This window comes from Lithobates pipiens, unplaced genomic scaffold, assembly GCF_037356315.1.
Source record: "Lithobates pipiens isolate NorthernLeopardFrog02 unplaced genomic scaffold, aLitPip1_a1.2 Scaffold_30, whole genome shotgun sequence".
In the NCBI taxonomy this organism is placed as follows: Eukaryota; Metazoa; Chordata; class Amphibia; order Anura; family Ranidae; genus Lithobates; species Lithobates pipiens.
This window is the reverse complement of record NW_027507791.1, coordinates 69,551,383-69,576,915: the sequence shown is the minus strand read 5'-3', so window position 1 is coordinate 69,576,915 and position 25,533 is coordinate 69,551,383. Positions and strand designations below refer to the sequence as shown.

General features: G+C 41.0%; 1 protein-coding gene across 5 annotated transcripts in view; it reads left to right on the top strand.

Annotated features, from left to right (window-relative positions):
• LRRC9 (leucine rich repeat containing 9) overlaps nucleotides 1–25,533 on the top strand; it is a 212,075-nt gene that overhangs the window by 77,906 nt on the left and 108,636 nt on the right. For 4 of the 5 annotated variants that reach the window (XR_013264863.1, XM_077464390.1, XM_077464389.1 and 1 more), the window contains 7 exons: nucleotides 2,779–2,910; nucleotides 5,284–5,460; nucleotides 6,247–6,358; nucleotides 8,999–9,116; nucleotides 11,271–11,417; nucleotides 13,697–13,818; nucleotides 22,394–22,558. Coding sequence is in view for 4 of the 5 variants with exons in the window: in XM_077464390.1 (XP_077320516.1) it covers nucleotides 2,779–2,910; nucleotides 5,284–5,460; nucleotides 6,247–6,358; nucleotides 8,999–9,116; nucleotides 11,271–11,417; nucleotides 13,697–13,818; nucleotides 22,394–22,558 (973 nt within the window). In the remaining variant the exon portion in view is untranslated. The remainder of the gene's footprint in view (nucleotides 1–2,778; nucleotides 2,911–5,283; nucleotides 5,461–6,246; nucleotides 6,359–8,998; nucleotides 9,117–11,270; nucleotides 11,418–13,696; nucleotides 13,819–22,393; nucleotides 22,559–25,533) is intronic. The other variant, XM_077464391.1, reaches the window with a different exon arrangement.

Sequence of the window (25,533 nt, the reverse complement as noted above, 5' to 3'; positions counted from 1 at the left end):
AGCTGTGTTTGTGCATATCTTGTCCAGGATTTTATTCAATAAACTTGGACTTCTAATGCTGGAAGTGCCATCACCTTTCTTTTTGCTTCCTTCCAACAGCCATGCAGACCAATTTGATGCAGTGTGCAGTGTATGGTTTGAGCACTGTCAGACTGCCCCCCCCACCCCTTCAACCTCTGCAGCAGTGCTGGCTGCACTCATCCATCTATTTCCCAAAGACAACCTCTGGATATGACGCTAAGCACATGCACTCAACCTCTTTGGTTGACCATGGCGAGGCCTGTTCTGAGTGGAACCTGCCCTGTTGAACCGCTGTATGGTCTTGGCCACCGTGCTGCAGCTTAGTTTTAGGGTCTTGGCAATCTTCTTATAGCCTAGGCCATCTTTATGTAAGTATGTAATATATATATTACATACATGTATATGCCTGCCCAAGCGCTTGACTTTTTTTTACTTCACTGCTATGGGCTCTAGTCCCAGATCTTTTTTAGACCTAGCAATGCCCCTGCAGGGAAGTAGTGTTGCATCTCTTCACATGATAGCAGAAAGTCCAGCCTTATGTCCAACCGGGGTGACCATGTAAGGTGATACATGATATATGCTGACAGGTCCCGCAGTCTGCCAACTGGAGACAGATTCCACAAGCAGTTTGCTGATAACAGAAGGTAACAATGAGAGGGCACCCTGTGACATTGGGGAATGGAGATCCAGGTGTCAACCCGACAGTAAATAAGGCTGAGCTCTGGTGAAGTGAACATTCTCTTATCATGTTTAAACACTTTACTTTCCTGCACTTGTCTTTGGGCTCTGTAGAAAAATAAGGAGAAGGGAGCTGCTGGAGCTCCTAGTGCTCCCCCTGCCTCTACACAGAGAAGCTCTGCCCTGGGCAGGTGCCCCATCCACCCATGCCTTTTACCAGCCCTGGTAAAACATGTTTAGGCATCGTCCTCCCCCCCCCCCTTTTACTTACCTGAGCCCTCATTCTATCCATCACTGTGCAAGTCTGCAGCTCCTCTCTCCCCTCACTACCGGGTCTTGCTGGCTCCAGCTACTGTCAATTGAAGCTGTTGATGAGGAAGTGGAGGGCGGGGCTGAGTGTTTCCATGGGAATCGGCTTCCCATGGGAGCACTGGACAGAGAGGAGGGGCCAGGAGCGCCAGTGGGGGACCCGAGAAGAGGAGGTTCGGGGCTGCTCGGTGCAACTCTATTGCACAGAGTAGGTAAGTATAGAAATGTCTGTTATTAAAAAAAAAAAAATAATAATCTTTACAATCTCTCTTTAAATACATGAAGGGGGTGAATAAGGTTCAGGAGGGCAGTTGTTTTCAATATAAAAACTAAAATCAAGGACACATGGACTATAACCACTTAACGTCCGCAATATAGCAAAATGATGGCGGCAAAGTGGTTTCAATATCCTGACCAGACATCATGCGACATGTTCAGAATATTAAGTCGCTGTGCAACCCCGGGAGCACGCATCGCAGCGATCGTTGTTTTAGTGTGTCAGTCTGACACCACAACCCCGATCTAGGTAAAGAGTCTCTGAAGGAGACTCTTTACCACATGATCAGCCGTGTCCAATCACAGCCGATCACGATGTAAACAGGAAGAGCCGTTGATCAGCTTTTCCTCACTCACTTCTGGGACTAGAGCCCATAGCAGTAAAGTAAAAAAAGTCAAGCGCTTGGGCAGGCATATACATGCTAGTAGAGGAGAGCAGATCGGATGCTCCTCTGTCAGGGGAGGTCTGCGCTAATCAATTATCAGCGTAGCCCCCCGAGGATGCCCACACTTGATCACCAGGAATGCCACCAGACCACCAGGGATGCCCACCACCAGGTATGCCACCCTAGACCATCAGGGATGCCAGTCAGTGCCCACAATGGATGCCAATCAGTGCCCACAATGGGCATCACTGATTGGTAGGCATTATTGTTTGGCATCAGTGCCGATCCATGCCGCTTAGCTGTGCCCATCTGTGCTGACTATCAGTGCCGCATATTAGTGCTCATCATCGGTGCCCATCAATGCCACCTCATCGGTGCCCATCAGTGCCGCCTTATCAGTGACCATCAGTGCAGCCCCAACAGTGCCCTTCAGTGAAGGAGAAAACTTACTTATTTATAAAGTTTTGTAACTGAAACCAAAAAAGTTTTTTTTTTTTTTAATTTTCGGTCATTTTTTTTATTTGTTTAGCAGAAAAAAAAATCCCAGAGGTGATCAAATACCACCAAAAGAAAGCTCTATTTGTGGGAACAAAATGATCCAAATTTAGTTTGGGTACAGTGTAGCATGACCGTGCAATTGTCATTCAAAGTGTGACAGCGCTGAAAGCTGAAAATTGGCCTGGGCAGGAAGGTGTATAAGTGTCCTGTATTGAAGTGGTTAAACTAACTGTAGGAATATTCAAAACTAATCTTAGAAAGTATTATTTTACTAAAAGGGCATTTGATGCGTGGAATAATTTTGTACCGTCACTTTTTTTATGTATCTAAATCTGGACATATTTTTTACTCGTGCTGTACTCAAAAGCCCCATACACACTATCAGATTTTCTGCTGATTTGTGTCTTCAGATTTACCAAAACCATCTAGTACAAGGGCCTGCCTGACTGCATACAAATTGAAACTCCTAAGGTTTGACCTCATATTATATGGTTTTGGTAAATCTGAAGGAAAAAATCAGCAGAAAATCTGTGTGTAGTTCTGGAAGTTGAAAAGATAATGTTAATTTTTCCATGTCTCTCTTTTTTTTTTTTTTCTGTTGATGTATTAGCATAGAGGTTTTTCATGAGAAAGAAGTTGAAAGGACGAAAAAACGCTTTGATCTCTTGGTCCAGTTCTTACAGACAGAACTTGAAACCGTAGGGAATGTTCGCTTTGAAGAAGGCACTCCATCAGATTCATGGTAAGCTAAGTTCATGACAGCATTTAAAGTGGTTGGAAACCCATAAAATAAAAAATAAAAATAAAAAAAAACAACCTGCAAGACAAAGGCATATAGTATGCATCGCATACTCGCTCATTATAAAATACAGGCCTACCCCACTTTTAAGTACACAATGGGGTTTATTTACTAAAGTTGTAAAGTGCAAAATCAGACTCACTTCTGCATAGAAACCAATGAGCTTCCAGGTTTTATGACCAAAGCTTAATTGAACAAACAGGAGTTAGAAGCTCATTGGTTTCTATGCAGAAGTGAGCCTGATTTTACACTTTCCAACTTTAGTAAATAAACCCCATTGTGTACTTAAAAGTGGGTTATGCCTGTACTTACCTTAGATCAAAGCTGGTGCAGCGGTCCCCGTACACTGCTGTGACCTGTGGCATGTCTCTCTGGAGTTATTTCTGGGTTTGTGGGCTCCGGTGCTGTGATTGGCCAGAGCTGGCAGTCTTGGCACAGCAGCTGAAGAAACGGCATGAGCGAGCCATTTCTTCAGTGCGCATGGGCCAATGACATTGGCACATGTGGACACAGTAAATATGTGAATATTGTGAATATCTCCTAAACTTGCACCATTTAGGAGATATTCACGATACCTACAGGTAAGCCTTATTATAGGTTTACCTGAAGTGAAAAGTGGTGTGCAAGGTTTTACAACCACTTTAAGTACTGTAGATAATTGACGCAATGGGGGTTATTTACGAAAGGTAAATCCACTTTGCACGACAAGTGCACTTGGAAGTGCAGTTGCTCTAAATCTAAGGTATAGATCTGAAATGAGTGGAAGCTCTGCTGATTTTATCATCCAATCATGTGCAAGCTAAAATGCTGTTTTTTTTTTCCTCGCATGTCCCCCTCGGATCTACACTGACTTTAGTTCCAAGTGCACTTGCAGTGCAAAGTGGATTTTCCTTTAGTAAATAACCCCCAATATCTCTTGCGAGTGACAGAATGATGCTCTGTGTGATTTTGAAGTTGTATTGCATGTAAATCAGCTTGTGATTGTTTCAGTGTGGGTTTAAAGCCTAAGTTTGGCTACAATTGCCATAAAATATAATAAATAATCAGCACAAGGGAACTTAGTCAGTAGGATGTGTCTGTTGTACTGCTGGCTCCTCTATTAGCTGAAATCCTCCTCTTTCGATTCTCCCCTCCAACCCCGCCGGAATCTTTCATTGCAGCGCGGGCTAAAAGAACCAATGGAGCTATGACAGGCTGTACTATAGCTTCTGTGAACGAAACATGATGGAGGGGGCGACTTTCAATTATCTGCCTATCCTCTATTCATAAATCCTGTTTCATGCAAAGAACAGTATAGAACAGTTTCTATGAATAGAGTAGCTGAGTGAAAAGGGCAGGCATAATCAAACCTTTTGACATGTGCCTGTCACAGCTCCACCTGCACTATTGACTCCAGCCACACCAGAAGATTACGGAAGTAGATGAGGGAAACAATGGAGGAGGATTTCTGCTAATAGTGGAGACAGCAGAAGAAGGGACACAACCTATTGACTGTAAGTAATGTCCCTTGTGCTGTTTTTTTTTTGTCTTCCATTAGTGACTAAACTTAGGCTTTAAAGTCATTCTGTACATACAGGAGATGTTTGATTGATAAAGTTGTTTATGAATTCTCGTGTGGTGAGTTTATGTTATGAGAATCAGGGGATTGATATCCTTTCTGATGTGCAATCCACATACTAGCGAATAGGAACACACAATGATCTTATCTGCTATTGCACATCATTAAACTGTTTGCTAAACTTAGGCCAGCCATAGATGGAATGGGTAGGCTGCTTGTACTCAAGTAGATCTATCTTTTTTTTTTTTTCATACGATTACTGCCTCTGGCTATAGCTGGCAACAGTAATCATTGTATTCTGACGATGGGGAAAGCTCCCACTCTCAGAATACAGTAGCTCACAAAAAAAGAAACATTAAAATGGCTTATAGTATCTTTTTGTGAAAGAGTCTCTGGCCTCTGTCTAGCCCCTACACACAAAGTGGTCTTCGTCCTCTCTTAAGGCCCAGACCATTGCTTTCAGCCATTACTTAGCTCCATGTTTAAGGTACATAGATAAAAATGGACAATAAAGAAAAGAAAACATTTAAACTTTGTTCAGAAGTTGTTAGTCATTGATAATGACCATGTGTGTTTCAACTTTTATTTGGGTAGTAGGTATAGTATTAGGGAGCAAGTACATATTTGGTGATTTCAAATGGACTGGTGGTAGTGGTGGTTTCCCTAGCGTGTAAGACATATTTACTTATTCTGTATTCAGCATATCCTGTTTTGTGCTCAATAATTTATGAAATTACGTTATTTTCTGCACCCACCAGGTTCAAATCCTGCTACGACTTGATTTTATCCCGTTTCTGTGCCTTAAATTTTAAAACATTTGGAATCTCTGGAGTGAAAATAAACAGAATAGTCAGAGTGCACAACAGAATACTTCGATCCAAGTTTGAGGATAGAGTGCAAGACTATTTGGATGGTGAAGACAGTCCTGCCAATGAGTATGTTAGTTTCATCAGTGCAAGTAGTTAGATAAAATGTTTTCTGTATCATCTACTCTACATTTTCATTTGATATATTTTGAAACCGAAAGTTAGGGAGACAGTGTTTTTTTTTATTGTTTTTTTTTTCCCCCTTATTTATTAATAAAGAAATAAAAAACCCGTAGACTAACATACATCACTCTGCATTATTGAAGAGTTGTACTGCATATGTTTTTTTTTTTAATATGTTGCTCAGGTTTACTGCAAAGTACAAGTTAGCTATTCCTGATCTATCATATATTAAATAAAAAAAAAAAACGGGGCTGTAAATACACTTTAAAGGGGGATGGGAACAAGACTATAGGTCAGGGACTGTACTGCTTGTACACCTATACTTGTCTTTTAAATCAGAATGTCAAAAAGTCTAGGCCATAAAATGCACAAGCTTACTTGGATTATCTAGAACAGTGATGGCGAACCTTGGCACCCCAGATGTTTTGGAACTACATTTCCCATGATGCTCATGCACTCTGCAGTGTAGTTGAGCATCATGGGAAATGTAGTTCCAAAACATCTGGGGTGCCAAGGTTCGCCATCACTGATCTAGAATATGTTTTTTGTATAATTCTTTGTGCAGTTGGCTAGGAAGAGCAGTTGTCTTTTAGCTTTTTAATAAATCAATTGGGAGAGCCAAAAACATATGTAACTTGTAAACACACAAATGTCAGGACTGAATTCATCTAGTAATGCCATTGACTGTGCTGTTAGGATTTCAATTGTTTGCTTATATTTTCTATTTCCTAGAAACTACAAGAAGATGTTGGAATATCTTTTTTACACATTTGACACTAATTTTGAGAAGAAAGATCTTTTGCAAATTCTTGAGGATGGCTTTAATTTCACAAAAACGTTTAAGGTATAGATTGCTTTTGCAATCAATGGAACTGTGTGAGATGAACACAAGATGTTCCTCATAAATGTATTTGCTGATTGATTAGTATTTGAAAAATATTGTACCTGACCGACTTAATGCAATAAGTAAAGAACATTATTTTGCTTTGTTTTATATGTTACTCAATATTAAAGGGTCAGTCCAAGCAAAAAAAATATTTCAGTTTATGGTAGATGCTGAAGAGTTAAACAACATGACAACTTCTTACAGGCATACCCCACTTTTAAGTACACAATGGGGTTTATTTACTAAAGCTGGAAAGTGCAAAACCAGACTCACTTCTGCATAGAAACCAATGAGATTCCAGGTTTTATTACCAAAGCTTAAAGCGGGGTTCCACCCTAAAGTGGAACTTCCGCTGATCGGAACCCTCCCCCCCTCCGGTGTCACAATTGGCACCTTTCAGGGGGGAGAGGGGTGGAGATACCTGTCAAAGACAGGTATTTACACCCACTTCCGGGCATAGACTCCAGTGGGAGTCTATGCCTCTTCCTGTCCTGCCGCGCTGTCTGCTGGGACACACACGGGTCCCAGAGACAGCGTGGACAATTCCTGTTGCGCTGCGCGACTCGCGCATGCGCAGTAGGGAAGTGAAGCCTATTCGCTTCACTTTCTGATTCCCTCACCTAGAATGGTGGCGGCAGCAGCCGAGAGCCTAGCGATCGATCGGCCTCGGCTGCCGGCAACGCTGGACCCCGGGACAGGTGAGTGTCCATTTATTAAAAGTCAGCAGCTGTAGTATTTATAGCTGCTGGCTTTTAATATTTTTTTCCCCAGTACAGTCCCGCTTTAATTGAACAATCTGGGGTTAGAAGCTCATTGGTTTCTATGCAGCAGTGAGCCTTATTTTGCACTTTCCAGCTTTAGTAAGTAAACCCCATTGTGTACTTAAAAGTGGGGTACGCCTGTATATCTCTTTGGGAAGTCATTGGTGGCACACCTGGTATGTATGACCACTATGAGGGTTCATACTCTCCCCGTTTCATTTTTTAATGTATTTTACATTATTAAAATTACAATAGGAGGTGCTGGAACACACAATGAAAACCTAAATTCCCTGGTAGACAGGAAGAGGGCCAGGAATTATGGCAGGGAGAGCTCACAGTTTAAATATCTGAGACATTATTATTATTATTATACAGGATTTATATAGCGCAGACCATTTACGCAGCACTTTACAACTTTAGAACTTGAGGGTAGACAGTACAACTACAATACACTTTAATACAGTAGGAATAAGAGAGCCCTGCTTGTTAGAGCTACAATATAAGAGGGAGGGTCAAGAGGTACAAGAGGTAATAACCCTGGGGGATATGCTGATTTGATAAAACAAATGTACAGTTGTTAGGTGGGGGAGAGATAGGCTTCTCTGAGGAAATGAGTTTTCAGGGATCGTCGGAAAGTGGACAAAGTAGGAGATAGTCGGACAGATTGGGGTAGGGCATTCCAGAGGATGGGAGAGGCTCGAGAGAAGTCCTGGAGGCAAGCATGGGATGAGGTGACAAGGGAGCTAGAGAGCAGGAGATCTTGGGAGGAACGAAGAGAACGATTTTGTTGGTATTAGCAGGTTAGTGATGAGACTTAATTATTTCCTTAGTTATTTCAACATTTGCTAATTTTAGTACATTATCCTGCATAATCATTGGACCAGAATTCTTTCCTAAAGTGGAACTCCACTTTTGTTGAGAAAAAAACAACCCTATTGATATCTGTTGTATAGCTATATAGGAGTTCAGCAAACTTCAGTATAGTCTCTGAACTTCTGCTGTCCAAACCTCACATATGATGTCCATCCACTTTATTCTTCACATTATCAGATCTGATGTTAAGAAAAATGCCTAAAAATAAAGTAATCCAATTATATGAGCAGGAAATGGCATTTTATTGGGGAGTTCTGTATACACCCAATGTACAGAATGCTCACAGTTATGGTTAGAAAAAAACAGTTTAGGTGTTTTAAAACATCATAGCTGGGTGTGGAATACCAAGTGAAGATAAATGTTAAAGTGTGTGTCAAGCTAAAAATCTTTTTATAGTTTTGGATGGAGTATGGAAAGATTAGAATACAGGCATACCCCACTTTTAAGTACACAATGGGGTTTATTTACTAAAGCTGGAAAGTGCAAAATCAGGCTCACTTGTGCATAGAAACCAATGAGCTTCTAACCACAGCTTATTCAGTTAAGCTTTGGTAATGAAACCTGGAAGCTCATTGATTTCTATGCAGAAGTGAGTCTGATTTTGCACTTTCCAGCTTTAGTAAATAAACCCTATTGTGTACTTAAAAGTGGGGTATGCCTGTAGTGTTTTTTCTACTACCCAGATCTCCTCTGCTAGAGAGATTTCTGTTCATTTCTTTTGCTGCTGGCAATACTTTCCTCGGACAAGAAGTCAGGGGCAATCTACCACAGGGATATAAACCTGACTGTATTTTTTACTCTTCTTCACTCTACCCAAAACTAACATTGCATTACAAATTAGCTCTTCTTACCATTGCACATATGTTATATGATCATTTTAATGAAAGTGGGGTTACCCTTTAAGCTTCTTTGCTTTGTGCACAATTGTCTTGGTCCTTAAAATGTCATGTTGTGTTTGTCACAGCCGCATGAACAAGAACAAGGCATTCTTCTATCCAACAGTTTGGGATTTCGTGAGACTTTCACATCGGAGCAAGCAACAACGGTGGAGACCAATTATGATCCAGAGCATTTTAAATGTGGTAACCTAATTACAGTGCAATGTAGACAATATAATAAATTACAGATGACAGTTGGGTCTAGCTCTATGTTTGTAGTGATTTAGCGTAACACGCATTGAATGTACCACATTCTAGAGAACTGCTTTGGGAATCATGGCGGAAATCATGGGTATTTCCACACAAGGACATGGTTCAGTGAGCTTATTTAAACTGATAAAATAACACTTTTATCTATTTCCTTGAAACGGGATACTTGCTGTCAATGCCAATTTTTCCATTCATTTATTGCCTGCAGCATTACTCTGACACTAAAATTATCATGAAAAAAATGATTGTGGTGTGATCAGCAGCAATATGCCTTCTCTATCTGGTTGGCTGAACACAGAAGCTGCAGTTTATTATGCCAGCCATACAGGTAATGCTACAATTGTTTGAGTTGAAGCTTAACTGCAAGCAAATATAAGGCACACTGTAACTATTAATACATCATTAAAAGGGAAACTGTCATGAAAGAATAACAGCGGCTGTCACTGCTGACCACTGCATATAAGAATGCTATTTTCATGACCGCCGTATCTAGGCATGCTTGTTCCTGGTCTGTGACTCAAAAATGCTGAAGTGAGACACAGCCATCAAATAGCATTTTCCAGATGAGGCAACTACATGCAGCCCCCATACATTCTCTCATGGCAAAGTCGCTTTAAAATTTAGATTTTTTTTTTTTACTGCAAACAATGCAAGTACCTGAATTCAACTTTGCATTAGCCTCTTGCAGTCCCTGTACAGTATTTCAAGTGTACACTATGTAAGCAAAGCTTAGAGGGAGGTGGGGTGGTAACAGCAGAATGGCCCAGTTAGATGTGCTGCAGTGCAAGGTGCCATCATGATAGGAGGAGAGAACAGAGTGACAGAGAGTGTGCTGCTTCTATCAGTGTACTGCTTCTCCTTTCACTGTCCAATCACAAGGGGTGGGGATGGGGACTGGACCTGTATATGAAAGTAAAACTGCAGCAGAGAAAGGTCAGATTCCTTCCCCTGCTGAACAGATCTTTTGTACATCTAAGGACTGGATAGACAGAAATACAAATACTTTGGCAGGTAAAACATCTCTCATGCATCTATTTAATTTTTTTCCTTGAGTTCATTATGATAAACTAATCATATTTTTCATGTATTGATTGCACTAATTTGGATTTGAATCGACCAATGATTGTTTTGATAAAAACAATCTCGATCTATTGAAACAGAATAAAAACATACTAAAATTTGATCAAATCAATATTTTTTTAATTGATATGGTCAAACAATAAAATTTGATCAAATCAGCATGTTTTAATTGGGTAATGAATGTTTTCAAAGAAAAGATTGTTTTGAAACATTGCAATAAATGACTGATTGTGCATATATTTTTCATTCACAGTGAAGGTGGTGGTGGGGGGGAATTCTCTTGTCTTACAGTATCTAAAGCTGGCCATACACTGATTGAAATTCAGCCGGGGACAGGCCAAATTTCAATCAGTGTTTGGGTTTCCCTACTCAACAGAAGTTGATTTTTTAATCAACTTCTAAAGCCGCGTACACACGGGCGGACTGTATGGCCAACTTAGTCCGTCGAAACACATATCAGTGGACAGTCCGCTCGTGTGTGGGCTTCAGCGGACTTTTTCAGCGTGCAGTCTGGCGTACTAAGTATTTCGGAATTTCCGTAATACTGTCCGTCATACTTTGGTTTCAGCGGACAATCCGCTCGTCAGTAGGCTAGTTCGACGGACTAAGTATGGCGCATGCTCAGAAAGGATTTACACGGCGAAAGGTTGCATTGCTGTGTATTGGACTTCCTATTTCTAGTCCCGTCGTACGTGCTGTACACGTCATCGCGCAAGCTTTCGACTGACTATTTGTGCATCCGTGTGTGGTCAAGTCCGTTCATTCGAAAGTATGACGGACTGTCCGTCGGATTGTATGACGGACTAAGTAGGCCATACAATCCGCCCGTGTGTATGCGGCTTTAGGAACATAATGGAACATTTTCCATTGATGAGTTGCTGGAGCCCGTCAGCTGCAGATCAGTGTATTTTGACAGCGATGGGTTAAGATTGTTATTGAATAAGAAAATGTATATTTGTCTCTTTCATTACATTTTGGTGTTATGTGTTTTTTTTTATATATGCTTAGGTAAATTGATCATTGCTAAAGTTTTCCTGGGCCGTAGTGTTCAAGCCCAAGAAGATCTTGCGATAAATCCAGATACTTACCCTGACGCCAATACTGTATTCAGGCCATTGAAATTTAGGAGGAATTGTGTATATTATTCAAAAAATGGTATGTTGTTCACTTCAATGTTGCATTCTTACTATGTAAAAATACCTATATTCATAAGCTTATGCAATCATATAATCGCCCAGAGAGAGCTCTCCCGATGTGTCGACAGGCCTAGGCCTGTTTTTCCTTGATGTATACTGCAGAGATGTAGGGGATGGTAAAAGGAATCACAGCTTACAGAGGGGAACCAGGCATAAAAAATTACCAGAAGTGTCAAATGCTGAAGATTTTTCAGCCAGTGGGTTTAAAAATAGCAAGAGTTGCTTCAAAGTGGGAAAATAATTATAGGAAAATATGGCAATAGAAATCTATCAGCTTAAAGAGGAAGCATATTAAAGTGTATATCCGTGCAAAAAAAGCCTTAAAGAGTAACCCCACTTTTGAGAATAAAACAGTCCTATCTGGATTATCTATGTCAGAGGCCTTACTAGAAACTTCAGGGTGCCGGTGCAAGAAACCATGAAGGGCTCCCTTGACCACCAACCGGGGCCCTTCCCACTGATCCCAGGGCCCTTTACTCCCATCGTGGGACCTTTTATTATTGTCCCACTAGTTGCAAGTGCAACATTTGTGACCCTGGTAGTTCTGCCACCGATGTCATTAGTTTTTTAGTTTTGTTATTTTATTATTTATAATTTTTATACTATTTTGTTCTATTTCATTTTCTTTACAATTTTCTTTTTTATTTTATACATATTTTTTTAGGACCCCCATTGGGGGCCTTTGGTCAAATATCTGTGGTCTAAACAGACCCCTGATGTCTCACTTTTGAGACCGACAAAGTCTTCAGTCCTTTTTCTCTGCAGTCTTGGCTGCACAGAATGAATGAACAGGAATAGCTCTGTACAGAGCTTCCCGTTCATTCATAAATTAAAGCACAGTTGTTTACTATGCCTCAGCTATGAATGGAAAAAAAAGTTAGTGATCAGTGATATGCATTAAGACAAGAAAGGGGCCAGTGAATGGCTCATTTACCAGCCCCTTTCCCATTCTCCATCCTGACAGATCCAACTCAGCAGCCAGCGGGAGGTGGGAGGGGGTCAAAGACAGCAGGACAGGGCTAGGAAGGGGTTGGGAGTGGCATGTAGAGGAACTGATGCCCTCCATTTCCCTTTTTCAGCCACTGAATGTGTGTGGGAGAGAGAGAGGAGGAGAAGTGGGCATTCACTGGCTACATGGACGGATCGGTTCCTCAACATGGCACCACTCTCCTATCCAGGTGTACAGGGGGGCTGCACAGGCCCCCTGAAGCATGGGGCCAGGTCACAATGGCGACCCCTGTAGGTATGCCCCTTTGTTGCTGATTTCTATCTTTTGTTTTTCTGAAGGAATAGCTGTTTGCCTGTGTCCATGTACAATGTGAATAGGAGTGACTTTATAATTATCAATCAGCTGCTGCACTTGTAGGCTTCTGGTGAGGAAAGGGGCAGGGTCTGAATACATTTAGACATGATTTCCCTTTGGGAGTATTCCACTAAAAACGTTTTATTGCAGTGGATGCTCAAAATCGGACTTCTATCTTTGTGCAGACTTTGTGCGGGGGTGGGGAGGGGGGGCTTCCGTACACCATCTGTGTACAGAATGCCTCCAGGTTGCCATATTCTATTGCATTTTACAGAAAATTACAGCAGTAAAGATTGAAAAAGAAAGGGAATTTTTATTATTATTTAATTACAATATGACTTGTGTAGCAATTGTATATGCTATATATTTTTTTTTCCACTAAAATGGAGTTATCCTTTAACCTAAACAGAATTTTCCTAGATAGTAAACTGCTGATTTATGCACTATTGAGTTCAGCTATGTGAATGCATCCTATATTTCATGAAATTATCTTTTATTAAAGTGGCTGTAAAAGCTGAAGGTTTTTTTACCTTCATGCATTCTATGGGTGAAGGAAAACATTTTCAGTGTGCAGCTCCCCCCTCAGCTTCCCCTAACAATTACCTCATTGGCTCCCGCTGCTGTCAATCACAGCCTGCGAGGGCGGGGCTGAACCTCACTCTGTGCCTTATGGATGCAGAAAGCCAGCTCGGGAGCAAGCACATGAGCGCCCCTACAGCAAGCCGGTTGCTATGGGGGCACTCGGCATGGGGGAGGACCCAGAGCGCCAGCGGGGGACTCGAGAAGATAAGGCTGCTCTGTGCAAAACCATTCCACAGAGCAGGTAAGTATAACGTGTTTGTTATATTTTGTTCAATACAATTTTTTAATGTACAATTACTTTAAGCATATTTATTATGTCATACTGGAAATTTGACTGCTTTGTCTTTTTGCAGAAGCACATTCTTCCGAGGAGCATGGGAACTGTGACTGCAGCCTACACCGGTGTGATTGGTTTGTGTTTGATCCTGAGCTCATCCTGCCAGAGTACATTGTTGAGTTTGAATATATTCCGCTGGTACATATCTTATTACCCTTGTTCATCTTTCTCCAGATATTATTGATTAGGCAGTGATATATTGACACAATTAACATGTAAGGCCTCTTTCACACGGACGGTCTGTTCAGGTCTGCCTGTCAGTTTTTTTTAGGCGGACCTGAACGGATGTTCCATAGACCTCTATGGAGCAACGGATGTCATCGGTGACATGTCCGCTGACATCCGATCCGCTGTGATCCAAAAAAGTATGACGGAGGAAAACCCTATTTTTCCATCCGTTATCGGATGAAAACGGACTCTACGGTCCGTCTTCATCCGATCCCCCATAGAGGAGAGCGGCGCTCCAACAGGTCCAACCCTGCACAGTGTGCAGAGACAGACCTGTCATCTGCCTGCTCAGTGGGGATTGACGGAGCGATCCCCCGCTGAGCAAAGCGGAGCCCGTACAGGTACATGTCCATGTGAAAGGGACCTAACTTTGCTAAAAAGAAAAAATTCATGCAGAAGAGTTACAATATATACATTGTTAAGGGCCACCACATCTAAGGATCTACTTTAAAGTGGTTGTAAAGGCTGAATGCCTTCATGCATTCTATGCTTGAAGATTAAAAACCCTCTGTGTGCTGCTCCCCCACAGCCCCCCTAATACTCACCTGAGCCCATCTCGATCCAGCGATGTGCATAAGAGACTTGGCTGTCCTGGGACTCCCTCTGCTCATTGTCTGAGAGAGCAGTGGCCGTCCATTGGCGCCCACTGCTGTCAATCACAGCGAATGAGCCAATGAGGAGAGAGCTGGAGATGGGGCGGAGCCGTGGCTTTGGGGCTTATAGATGCATAGAGCAGCAACTCGGGAGTGAGCATGCAGCAGTGCCCCCAGGGAAAGAAGCTTTCTCTGGGGTCACTGCTTGAGGGGGGGAGCCAGGAGTGCCTGTGAGGGACCTGAAAAGAAGAGGTTTTGCTCTGTTCAAAACCACTGCACAGAGCAAGTAAGTATAACATGTTTTTGTTCAAAAAAAAAAAGCTTTACTATCACTTTACATGAAGTAGGTTTAAAACCTCTTTTAACAGTTTTTGTGTTCTCATTAGTTAGATTGCTGCTCACTCTTTGTGCAGATGACTGATGTCAAAGAGAATGAGAAGAAAGGGGAAATTTCCTCAATGGGAACAGAGACAACAGTTAAACCCTGATAGAGATTATAGTCAATTTTCCTAAAGATGGGCTTTACATATAGAGCTGGTGATGCCTGAAATTGTACATCAAACTCTGTGCAATGTACTTAGAAAAGCAATGAAACATTCACACAATGCGATTTCAGATTTTTTTGTATAAATAGTAGTTAAAATACATTTGTAGTATCTGCATTAACTGCCAAAAGAATGTGATTTACTTAGCTATGGCTCTGAATCAATAGGGGCTGTGTCAGACCTCTGCAGAGAGGTTACTATTTCCACACAACACAAGGACCGGTTTAGTATTTTTTTTTTCTTACCTTTGTTGAAATGTCAAAGTGACATTTAACTAATTTCTATCAACTGCAGCTTAGCTGTGGTGCATAGAATCAAAACACAGAGCTTGAGGAGCGGTGCAGTGAAATTCAGACATGTTGCATTTTTCCACAATTCTTAGTAGCTGGCGCCTGTGTTCTACTGTGAACAAGACACATAGAAAACAATTGTTTTGTGGTGCAAATAAAAAAATGCTGATCTCTGCATAAGTGTGGACCAGTCCTTAACCCCCCTGGCGGTATTCCCGAGTCTGGCTCGGGGTGGAATTTTCATACCAAAAGCGGTATCCCCGAGCCAGACTTGGGACTGCATCGCTGGATCCAGGAGGACGTTTACTTACCTTCTCCCTCGGATCCAGCGCTGTCTCCCCACTGTACGAGCGAGCCGTGTCTCGCTCGATGCATCACATCGCCGATCTCCGTGCCCTGCGAGCGTTGCGACGCACGGGGACGGAGATCGGCGCCAAATTCAAAAAGTGAAACAAACAGTAAACATACAGTATAATGTAATCTTACAGATTACATTGCTGTATGTAAATATTTCACATCCCCGTTGTCCCTAGTGGTCTGCCCAGTGTCCTGCATGCAGTTTTATGTAATAAAAACTGTTCTTTATGCCTGGAAACTGGAGCTTGTCCATAGCAACCAAAACTGTCCCTTTACATCAAAAATGGTTTTAGTAAAAATCGAAAAACCGCGCTATTCACCACCGGGAGTGGCTTAAGCCAGACAAATAAAGATAAAAATAAATAAAAATAGAAATAAAACCTCTGTATAAATGTAATAAGCCTGTATGTAAGACACTACATAGGCTGCTGCCGCCCGGAGAAAAGAGAATCCCTTAATGGGGTTCCTTTGAGAGTGGATTTGCTGAAATAGTGTTGGCTTAAGTGGCGCTGCCTAAAAACAGGTTTCCATTCCAAAGTGGACTCAAAGAGTATAAATGTATAAAAATAAATACAAATAAGAATAATAATAAAAAACAAGATCTTTTTACCAAGAGCCCAATAGTGTCTATTGGGGCTCCATATTAGTAAACCCAGAAAACTAGAGGGAACCTCAACTTCACCCTAACAAAATTAAAATAAACAGTGGGTGTAATAAATCTATAGGCCACCGGGGACAGTGGACACAAAACCTGGAACTCTAGTATTGAGGACTACTAATCACATCCGTTGCGCATTAAATCTCCAAAACAGCAGGGGTAACAAGAGCTTACGATGTTAGAACAGGTTAAAGTATTATCTTATAGGGGGTAAGACAACACTCAATCTCAAATAAAATATAGCTTTAGCCAAAAAACTGAAAATCACGTGTCGCAAACTACATGTGCAACCTGATGCGATTATGAATCAAGTTGCAACAATACAAAAAATTTTTTTGTTGCTCAATGTTAAACCTACTAACAAAAAGTACCAAAGTACCATAGGTACCCCAACCAATATATAGTAATGGAAGTATCTATGTATATTTGGTATAACATACAGTAATGGTCAAACTAAAATCCCATATGTATACTCAAACAGTGTTAGGTGACAAACATTTTTTTACCAGTGTCTAAGTTGAACCTGTGTGGTGTAACACAGATATATATATATAAACTTAATGATTAATTGTAAAAAATATGTAGACACTTTACATACCAAAAATCGAGACAATTATAAATAAGAAAGAAATGTGTATGTGTTAGTGCACACAAGGGGTGAAAAAACGATAACAAACCCTTTTTGTGATAGAAGGTTTAAAATATATATATATATATGAAAAAGTGCATATACCCGTAAAAAGTGAAAAAAATTATGAAGGAAAATAAAAATAAATAAAAATATAAAAATAAAAATGCAAAAAATTGTACACAAAAAATATATATGTATATATACGTAAAAAATGCAGGACAAAATATATATGTGAACTAAGGTCCCAAATAAATGTTCAATAGTGTTAGTTCAAAAGGTCCTTAAAAAATCCTTAAAGTGACTTTGGTGCTTCCTATGCAGTCTTCACTGTGACTTCTGTGCTCCCCCACCAGGAATCCTACTCACCAAAAGTAAGTACCCCTGCAGGGGTTGTGCGCCTTAAGGATCAATCTCCAGATGTCCCGTTCTTTACTTTGTAGTAGATGACTGAATATGCATCAGTATGGATTCCATAAGTCCTCATGGGAAAAAAATGGAAGCCTCCATAGTGTAATCCGTAAAAAATGATTTATTGACACAATATAAAAAATGTTTTATATAAAACATAAAAAACACAACCCATAAGAGGCAAAAAACAGCACATCAAAAGAAAAAACAAAAGAAAAAACAAAAAATTATTATATTAAAAAATAGCCACAACTCTCGTAAAATGAGTTATACTGCGAGACCACAGTCCATCAGGGGGTTGGTAAAATAATCTCCCCAAAAAGGGGTACCGGGTTGCCCCCAGAAGATACCTTAATAAGTGTATGTTAATGCTATGAACACAGCGTGAATAAAAGGCACTATCTATGGGGATCCGAAAAACAAACCTCCCTATAGGGGTGATGAATCTCAGCTGCGTCCCCCTTGGGATAGAACCATTCCCGTAGTGTTCAAAGCCAGACAGCACAATTGTTCCTCGGGATCCGTGTGGTGTATACGCGGTTTGCGTTCCACCTGCGTGTCAAACACCAGCGGCGACCCGGAAGTGACGTAAAAGCGTAGCTCCGTCGGACGCGTTTCGTCATAGACGTCTTCAGCGGCGGTCGCCGCTGAAGACGTCTATGACGAAACGCGTCCGACGGAGCTACGCTTTTACGTCACTTCCGGGTCGCCGCTGGTGTTTGACACGCAGGTGGAACGCAAACCGCGTATACACCACACGGATCCCGAGGAACAATTGTGCTGTCTGGCTTTGAACACTACGGGAATGGTTCTATCCCAAGGGGGACGCAGCTGAGATTCATCACCCCTATAGGGAGGTTTGTTTTTCGGATCCCCATAGATAGTGCCTTTTATTCACGCTGTGTTCATAGCATTAACATACACTTATTAAGGTATCTTCTGGGGGCAACCCGGTACCCCTTTTTGGGGAGATTATTTTACCAACCCCCTGATGGACTGTGGTCTCGCAGTATAACTCATTTTACGAGAGTTGTGGCTATTTTTTAATATAATAATTTTTTGTTTTTTCTTTTGTTTTTTCTTTTGATGTGCTGTTTTTTGCCTCTTATGGGTTGTGTTTTTTATGTTTTATATAAAACATTTTTTATATTGTGTCAATAAATCATTTTTTACGGATTACACTATGGAGGCTTCCATTTTTTTCCCATGAGGACTTATGGAATCCATACTGATGCATATTCAGTCATCTACTACAAAGTAAAGAACGGGACATCTGGAGATTGATCCTTAAGGCGCACAACCCCTGCAGGGGTACTTACTTTTGGTGAGTAGGATTCCTGGTGGGGGAGCACAGAAGTCACAGTGAAGACTGCATAGGAAGCACCAAAGTCACTTTAAGGATTTTTTAAGGACCTTTTGAACTAACACTATTGAACATTTATTTGGGACCTTAGTTCACATATATATTTTGTCCTGCATTTTTTACGTATATATACATATATATTTTTTGTGTACAATTTTTTGCATTTTTATTTTTATATTTTTATTTATTTTTATTTTCCTTCATAATTTTTTTCACTTTTTACGGGTATATGCACTTTTTCATATATATATATATATTTTAAACCTTCTATCACAAAAAGGGTTTGTTATCGTTTTTTCACCCCTTGTGTGCACTAACACATACACATTTCTTTCTTATTTATAATTGTCTCGATTTTTGGTATGTAAAGTGTCTACATATTTTTTACAATTAATCATTAAGTTTATATATATATATCTGTGTTACACCACACAGGTTCAACTTAGACACTGGTAAAAAAATGTTTGTCACCTAACACTGTTTGAGTATACATATGGGATTTTAGTTTGACCATTACTGTATGTTATACCAAATATACATAGATACTTCCATTACTATATATTGGTTGGGGTACCTATGGTACTTTGGTACTTTTTGTTAGTAGGTTTAACATTGAGCAACAAAAAAATTTTTTGTATTGTTGCAACTTGATTCATAATCGCATCAGGTTGCACATGTAGTTTGCGACACGTGATTTTCAGTTTTTTGGCTAAAGCTATATTTTATTTGAGATTGAGTGTTGTCTTACCCCCTATAAGATAATACTTTAACCTGTTCTAACATCGTAAGCTCTTGTTACCCCTGCTGTTTTGGAGATTTAATGCGCAACGGATGTGATTAGTAGTCCTCAATACTAGAGTTCCAGGTTTTGTGTCCACTGTCCCCGGTGGCCTATAGATTTATTACACCCACTGTTTATTTTAATTTTGTTAGGGTGAAGTTGAGGTTCCCTCTAGTTTTCTGGGTTTACTAATATGGAGCCCCAATAGACACTATTGGGCTCTTGGTAAAAAGATCTTGTTTTTTATTATTATTCTTATTTGTATTTATTTTTATACATTTATACTCTTTGAGTCCACTTTGGAATGGAAACCTGTTTTTAGGCAGCGCCACTTAAGCCAACACTATTTCAGCAAAAATGGTTTTAGACCAGCTAGAAAACAGCGATAATAAATTGGAATCACTCGCAGAAGGGATATCGATTTGTGGGGAGATCTGTCATCAAATACTGAAAAGTAATGACAGTGACAATTCTGCAACTGAGCAAATTTCAGTGTTTTTGATTTGATTACATTATTGAATAATTTTTATTATTGTTATATTATTATTTGGTACAATTATTTATAATTATTTATTATATTATAATTTATGATTTCATTTTTCAAACTTTATTATACCCGGGATGTCTGCTAGACTCTGGTTTGGACAGATTTAAGTGAGTTATTCCTAAGAATTGCAGGACTACAATATAAAACGCCAAATTTTCATGCAAAATAATGGTACCGCTTTTAGCACCTAAAATCCGAAATAATCGTACCGCCAGGGAGGTTAATGAGCTAAATACATTCCACATGCATCAAACAAACGGTACTCACAAATTATAAAAAAACATACAAAAAAAAAACATACTCAAAGTCTTATTGGCCATACACAGGATAGGATTTTTCGACATGGATGTGAGCTTGTTGTCGGAAAGTCCGACCGTGTGTATGCTCCTTAGAACATTTGTTGTCGGAATTTCCGGCAACAAATGTTTGAGAGCAGGTTCTCAAATTTTCCGACCACAATGTGTACACAATTCCGAAGCACAAAAGTTCACGCATCCTCGGAATCGTGCAGAAAAGCCGCACTGGCTATTGAACTTCATTTTTTCCAGCTCGTTGTACGTCACCGCGTTTTTGATGTTCGAAATTTCCAACAACATTTGTGTGACCGTGTGTATGCAAAACAAGTTTGAGCCAACATCCTTCGGAAAAAAATCCACGGTTTTGTTGTATGAAAATCCTATCGTGTGTACATAGCATAACAGTTGTCTTTAGAAAGCAGCTGAATAAAAAAAAAAACCTTGCGCCTTACAGCATGCTGCTGAGAAAGACCCTTTCTTTCTCTCTGTATGGAAGCAGTAGGTTCTCTGTAGCAGTCTGACACTAAAGCTTTCCAATCAACATGGAGTCTAAGCTTTTCTGATTGCGGAGTTATTTTTCGGTGGAATATATCCAGTACATAAAGTATGACATTTTATATAATTACCTGTTTTTTTATCACATTTCCGCATCTGTCCATCTAATGCCAGTGGGTTATAGTGCAAAAAACTCTTTGAATAAAGCATGTTTATCCAATTAACACACAGAAGTTTCAGAGTTGTTAGCAATCATAAATGCAAGTTATGCAAGCTATATTCTCTTTTTACCAGACCTTGATTGCAATGACAACTAGAAAAGCTACAATTTCTGGGGAAATTGTGTGAAGTGTTCTTGCCTCCACCTACTGGAGTGGGCAGAATAACTGGGGGGGTCACGTTTTGGCTGGGCATAATATTTTGGCTGGTCATAATGTTTTGGCTGGTCATAATGTTTTGGCTGGTCATGGGGTTGTCAGCTTTTATCACCTCTCACTCTAGTTTTGAACATTTCGCCATTCATTTCTATGGGATAAATTTTGCCACAAAAACGCTGATATTTTGTGAACCATTCGGCGAAACGTTCCACAAAGTAATAGCACACCAATCGGGAACAGTCTGCACGTTTTGGTAAATTACTGTCTATGTAGTGTAAAAGCTCTGGGATGAGTTAGGGTGGTAAATTTGGCTATAATAATAATAATATATATGTGAGATAACAGTAAGTGCTCTTGCTATGCAAGAACACTTTATAAAGGAAAAACCTTTGAACAGTGTTACTTTAGGTCTTCAAAGATGTGGCTTTTACCCCCATCAGGGGGGCACAGCTGTTACAACTGTAAGGGCCCACCTGGTCCAGAAGAAGGCAGGATGGGTGAAAGGGATCTGTGCTGTGCAGTATAGAAACGATCTCACAGTTTCTGCAGTTCTCGTGTCATTGATTTTAGAGCTCTTATCGAGCTCACTTATATACAGATGTGTGTGTGGGGGGTGTTCTGACATATATAGAGGTGTGTGTGTGTGGGGGGGGGGGGGGCTGCCATATATACAGGTGTGTGTGGAGGGGTCTCTGACATATATACAGGTATGGGGGGGGGGCTGCCATGTATACAGGTGTGTGTGTGAGGGGTGCTGACATGTATACAGGTTTGCAGGGGGCTGATATATATACAGGTGTGAGGGGGCTAACAAATATACAGGTTTGGGGGGGCTGACAAATATACAGGTGTTAGGGGGCTGACATATTTACAGGATTGAGGGGGGGGGCTGACTGCAGGTGAGGTGGCCGTTGTGCGGATTCGGTAGGATGGCCTGTAGGCAAGCCCTGGGGAATGTTGGTGGTCAGGCTTGAGGGGCGGGATGGCCCAGGTCTAAAGCTGTTTAAGGGGCCCTAAAATTTCTGATGGCTTCCCTGCTCCCAGTGCTGAATTCTCCATTTTCAATAGAAGTATCCATCAGAACAAGTATTTTCCATATGTATTTCCTATATATGTTAACTAACATTTATTTCTTTGTTACCAGGTAGAGGCCCCAGCTTCTAGTCTTCACGATAGTGAGGCTGAAATTAAACTGGATGAAGACATTATTTCCAAGCAGCCGACTGTCAAACCTAGGCCCAAAATAATTAGTTTAGATGAAAACACTATCCTATCTGTAGCAAAAGCCAGTGCTTTCAGTCAAATAACAGTAAGTTTTGAAAATCCTGAATGCTGGGACATCATCATACAGTGCCTGGTAGTTCATTTTGTAGATTGTCCTTGAAGGAAAGCATTAAGGTCACATACACACCTACACACAGATAATCAAATAACTGCCAGTATACCTACAGCTGAAACCATTTTTTTTATAGTTTGAATAGAGTAGAGAAGGGTTAGAACCTTTGTTGGAATCCACACTTTTGAGTTGTCACCAGAACTGATAGGGAGGGGAAAACTTCCAATGAAGAACCCTGTTCCTGTCCAATTGGGGAACCGTTGGATATATAGTATTAAACACGCTGACACTAGGTAATTGCTCCCTGCCACTTGTTGTAAATAGGTGTACTTGATGTCCCAATGAACAGAAGCACCTAAGCACCTTAGCTTTGGTTGTTTTGTAAAAGAAAAAGGACTGAAGAACCTGTCCTTGTTTGATGCCACAATCCTGTTCATTTGTAGTTATGGACATCTAGCCCGCCTCCCTAAGCTTAGAAAGTTGTGGTTACATTATATTTTCCAATGTTCCAAGCCATATTTGCAGGCATGCCTTCTGTTTGGGGGGCACTTAAAGCGGAGGTCCACCCTAAAGTGGACCTTCCACTCATTGGAACCCTCCCCCCCTCCGGCGCCACAATTGGCACCTTTCAGGGGGGAGGGGGGTGCAGGTACCTGTACAGTACAGGTATCTGCACCCACTTCCGGCGTAGATTCTGCAGAAGGTACGCCCCTTTCCGCAGAATCTACACCCCTTTCCGAAGGTCCCCCGCTGCCTGCTGGGAAACACACGGATCCTAGAGATAGCGGGGACCATCCTTATTGCGCAGCGCAGTAGGGAACCGGGAAATTAAGCCGAAAGGCTCCACTTCCTGATTCCCATACCCAAGATGGCGGCGGCAGCACCCGAGAGACGATCGAGAGACCGGCTTCGGGTGCCGACATCGCGGGCGCGCTGGGCGGGTAAGTGTCATTATTTTAAAAGTCAGCAGCTACAGTATTTGTAGCTGCTGGCTTTTAAAAAAAAAAACGGCGGACTCCTGCTTTAAGAGATGAGTTTTTGATCAATGTTAAAAAAATAAATAAATAAATATATATATATATATATATACAGTGGTGTGAAAAAGTGTTTGCCCCCTTCCTCATTTCCTGTTCCTTTGCATGTTTGTCACACTTAAGTGTTTCGGAACATCAAACCAATTTAAACAATAGTCAAGGACAACACAAGTAAACACAAAATGCAATTTGTAAATGAAGATATTTATTATTAAAGGTGAAAAAAAATCCAAACCATCATGGCCCTGTGTGAAAAAGTGATTGCCCCCTAAACCTAATAACTGGTTGGGCCACCCTTAGCAGCAACAACTGCAACCAAGCGTTTGCGATAACGTGCAATGAGGCTTTTACAGTGTCCTGGAGGAATTTTGGCCCACTCATCTTTGCAGAATTGTCCTAATTCAGTTACATTAGAGGGTTTTCGAGCATGAACGGCCTTTTTAAGGTCATACCACAACATCTCAATAGGATTCAGGTCAGGACTTTGGCTAGGCCACTCCAAAGTCTTCATTTTGTTTTTCTTCAGCCATTCGGTGGTGGACTTGCTGGTGTGTTTAGGATCATTGTCCTGCTGCAGAACCCAAGTTCGTTTCAGCTTGAGTACACGAACAGATGGTCGGACATTCTCCTTCAGGATCTCTTGGTAGACAGCAGAATTCATAGTTCCTTTTATCATGGCAAGTCTTCCAGGTCCTGAAGCAGCAAAACAGCCCCAGACCATCACACTACCACCACCATATTTTACTGTTGATATAATGTTCTTTTTATGAAATGCAGTGTTCCTTCTACGCCAGATATACTTGGACACACACCTTCCACTTTTGTCTCATCGGTCCACAGAATGTTGTCCCAAAAGTCTTGGGGATCATCAAGATGTGTTGTGGAGAAATTGAGACGAGCGTTGATGTTCTTTTTGCTCAGCAGTGGTTTTCTCCTTGGAACTCTGCCATGCAGGCCATTTTTGCCCAGTCTTTTCCTGATGGTGGAGGCATGAACGCTGACCTTAACTGAGGCAAGTGAGGCCTGTAGTTCCTTGGACGTTGTTGTGGGGTCTTTTGTGACCTCTTGGATGAGTCGTCGCTGCGCTCTTGGGGTAATTTTGGGCGGCCGGCCACTCCTGGGAAGGTTCACCACTGTTCCATGTCTTCGCCATTTGTGGATAATGGCTCTCACTGTGGTTCGCTGGATTCCCAAAGCTTTGGAAATGGCTTTATAACCCTTTCCAGACTGATAGATCTCAATTACTTTCTTTCTCAATTGTTCCTGAATTTCTTTGGGTCTCGGCATGATGTGTAGCTTTTAAGGATCTTCTGGTGGACCTTACTGTGTCAAGCAGCTCCTATTTAAGTGATGCCTTGATTGTGAACAGTTGTGGCAATAATCAGGCCTGGGTGTGGCTAGAGAAATTGAACTCAGGTGTGGACAACCACAGTTATAGTATGTTTTAACAAGGGGGGCAATCACTTTTTCACACAGGGCCATGATGGTTTTGATTTTTTTTCACCTTTAGCAATAAACACCTTCATTTACAAATTGCATTTTGTGTTTACTTGTGTTGTCCTTGACTATTGTTTAAATTGGTTTGATGTTCCGAAACACTTAAGTGTGACAAACATGCAAAGGAACAGGAAATGAGGAAGGGGGCAAACACTTTTTCACACCACTGTATATATATATATATATATATTTATAATATATATAGAAAATATATAGAAAATGTCCATGTATATAAAAAAGAAATGGTGAAGCTGAAGTAGGGATGAATCCCGTATGCCCCGTCACCACTTAGGAGTTTCCCATCAAGGTTGGCAGTTCCCTAAACCTGCTAAAGCTTTACTCGACCTTCCTTTTAAACAAAGGGGTCAAGGTGAGTCGGTGAGTAGGCTGCTTACAATAATTCACCTGGTTATGTGT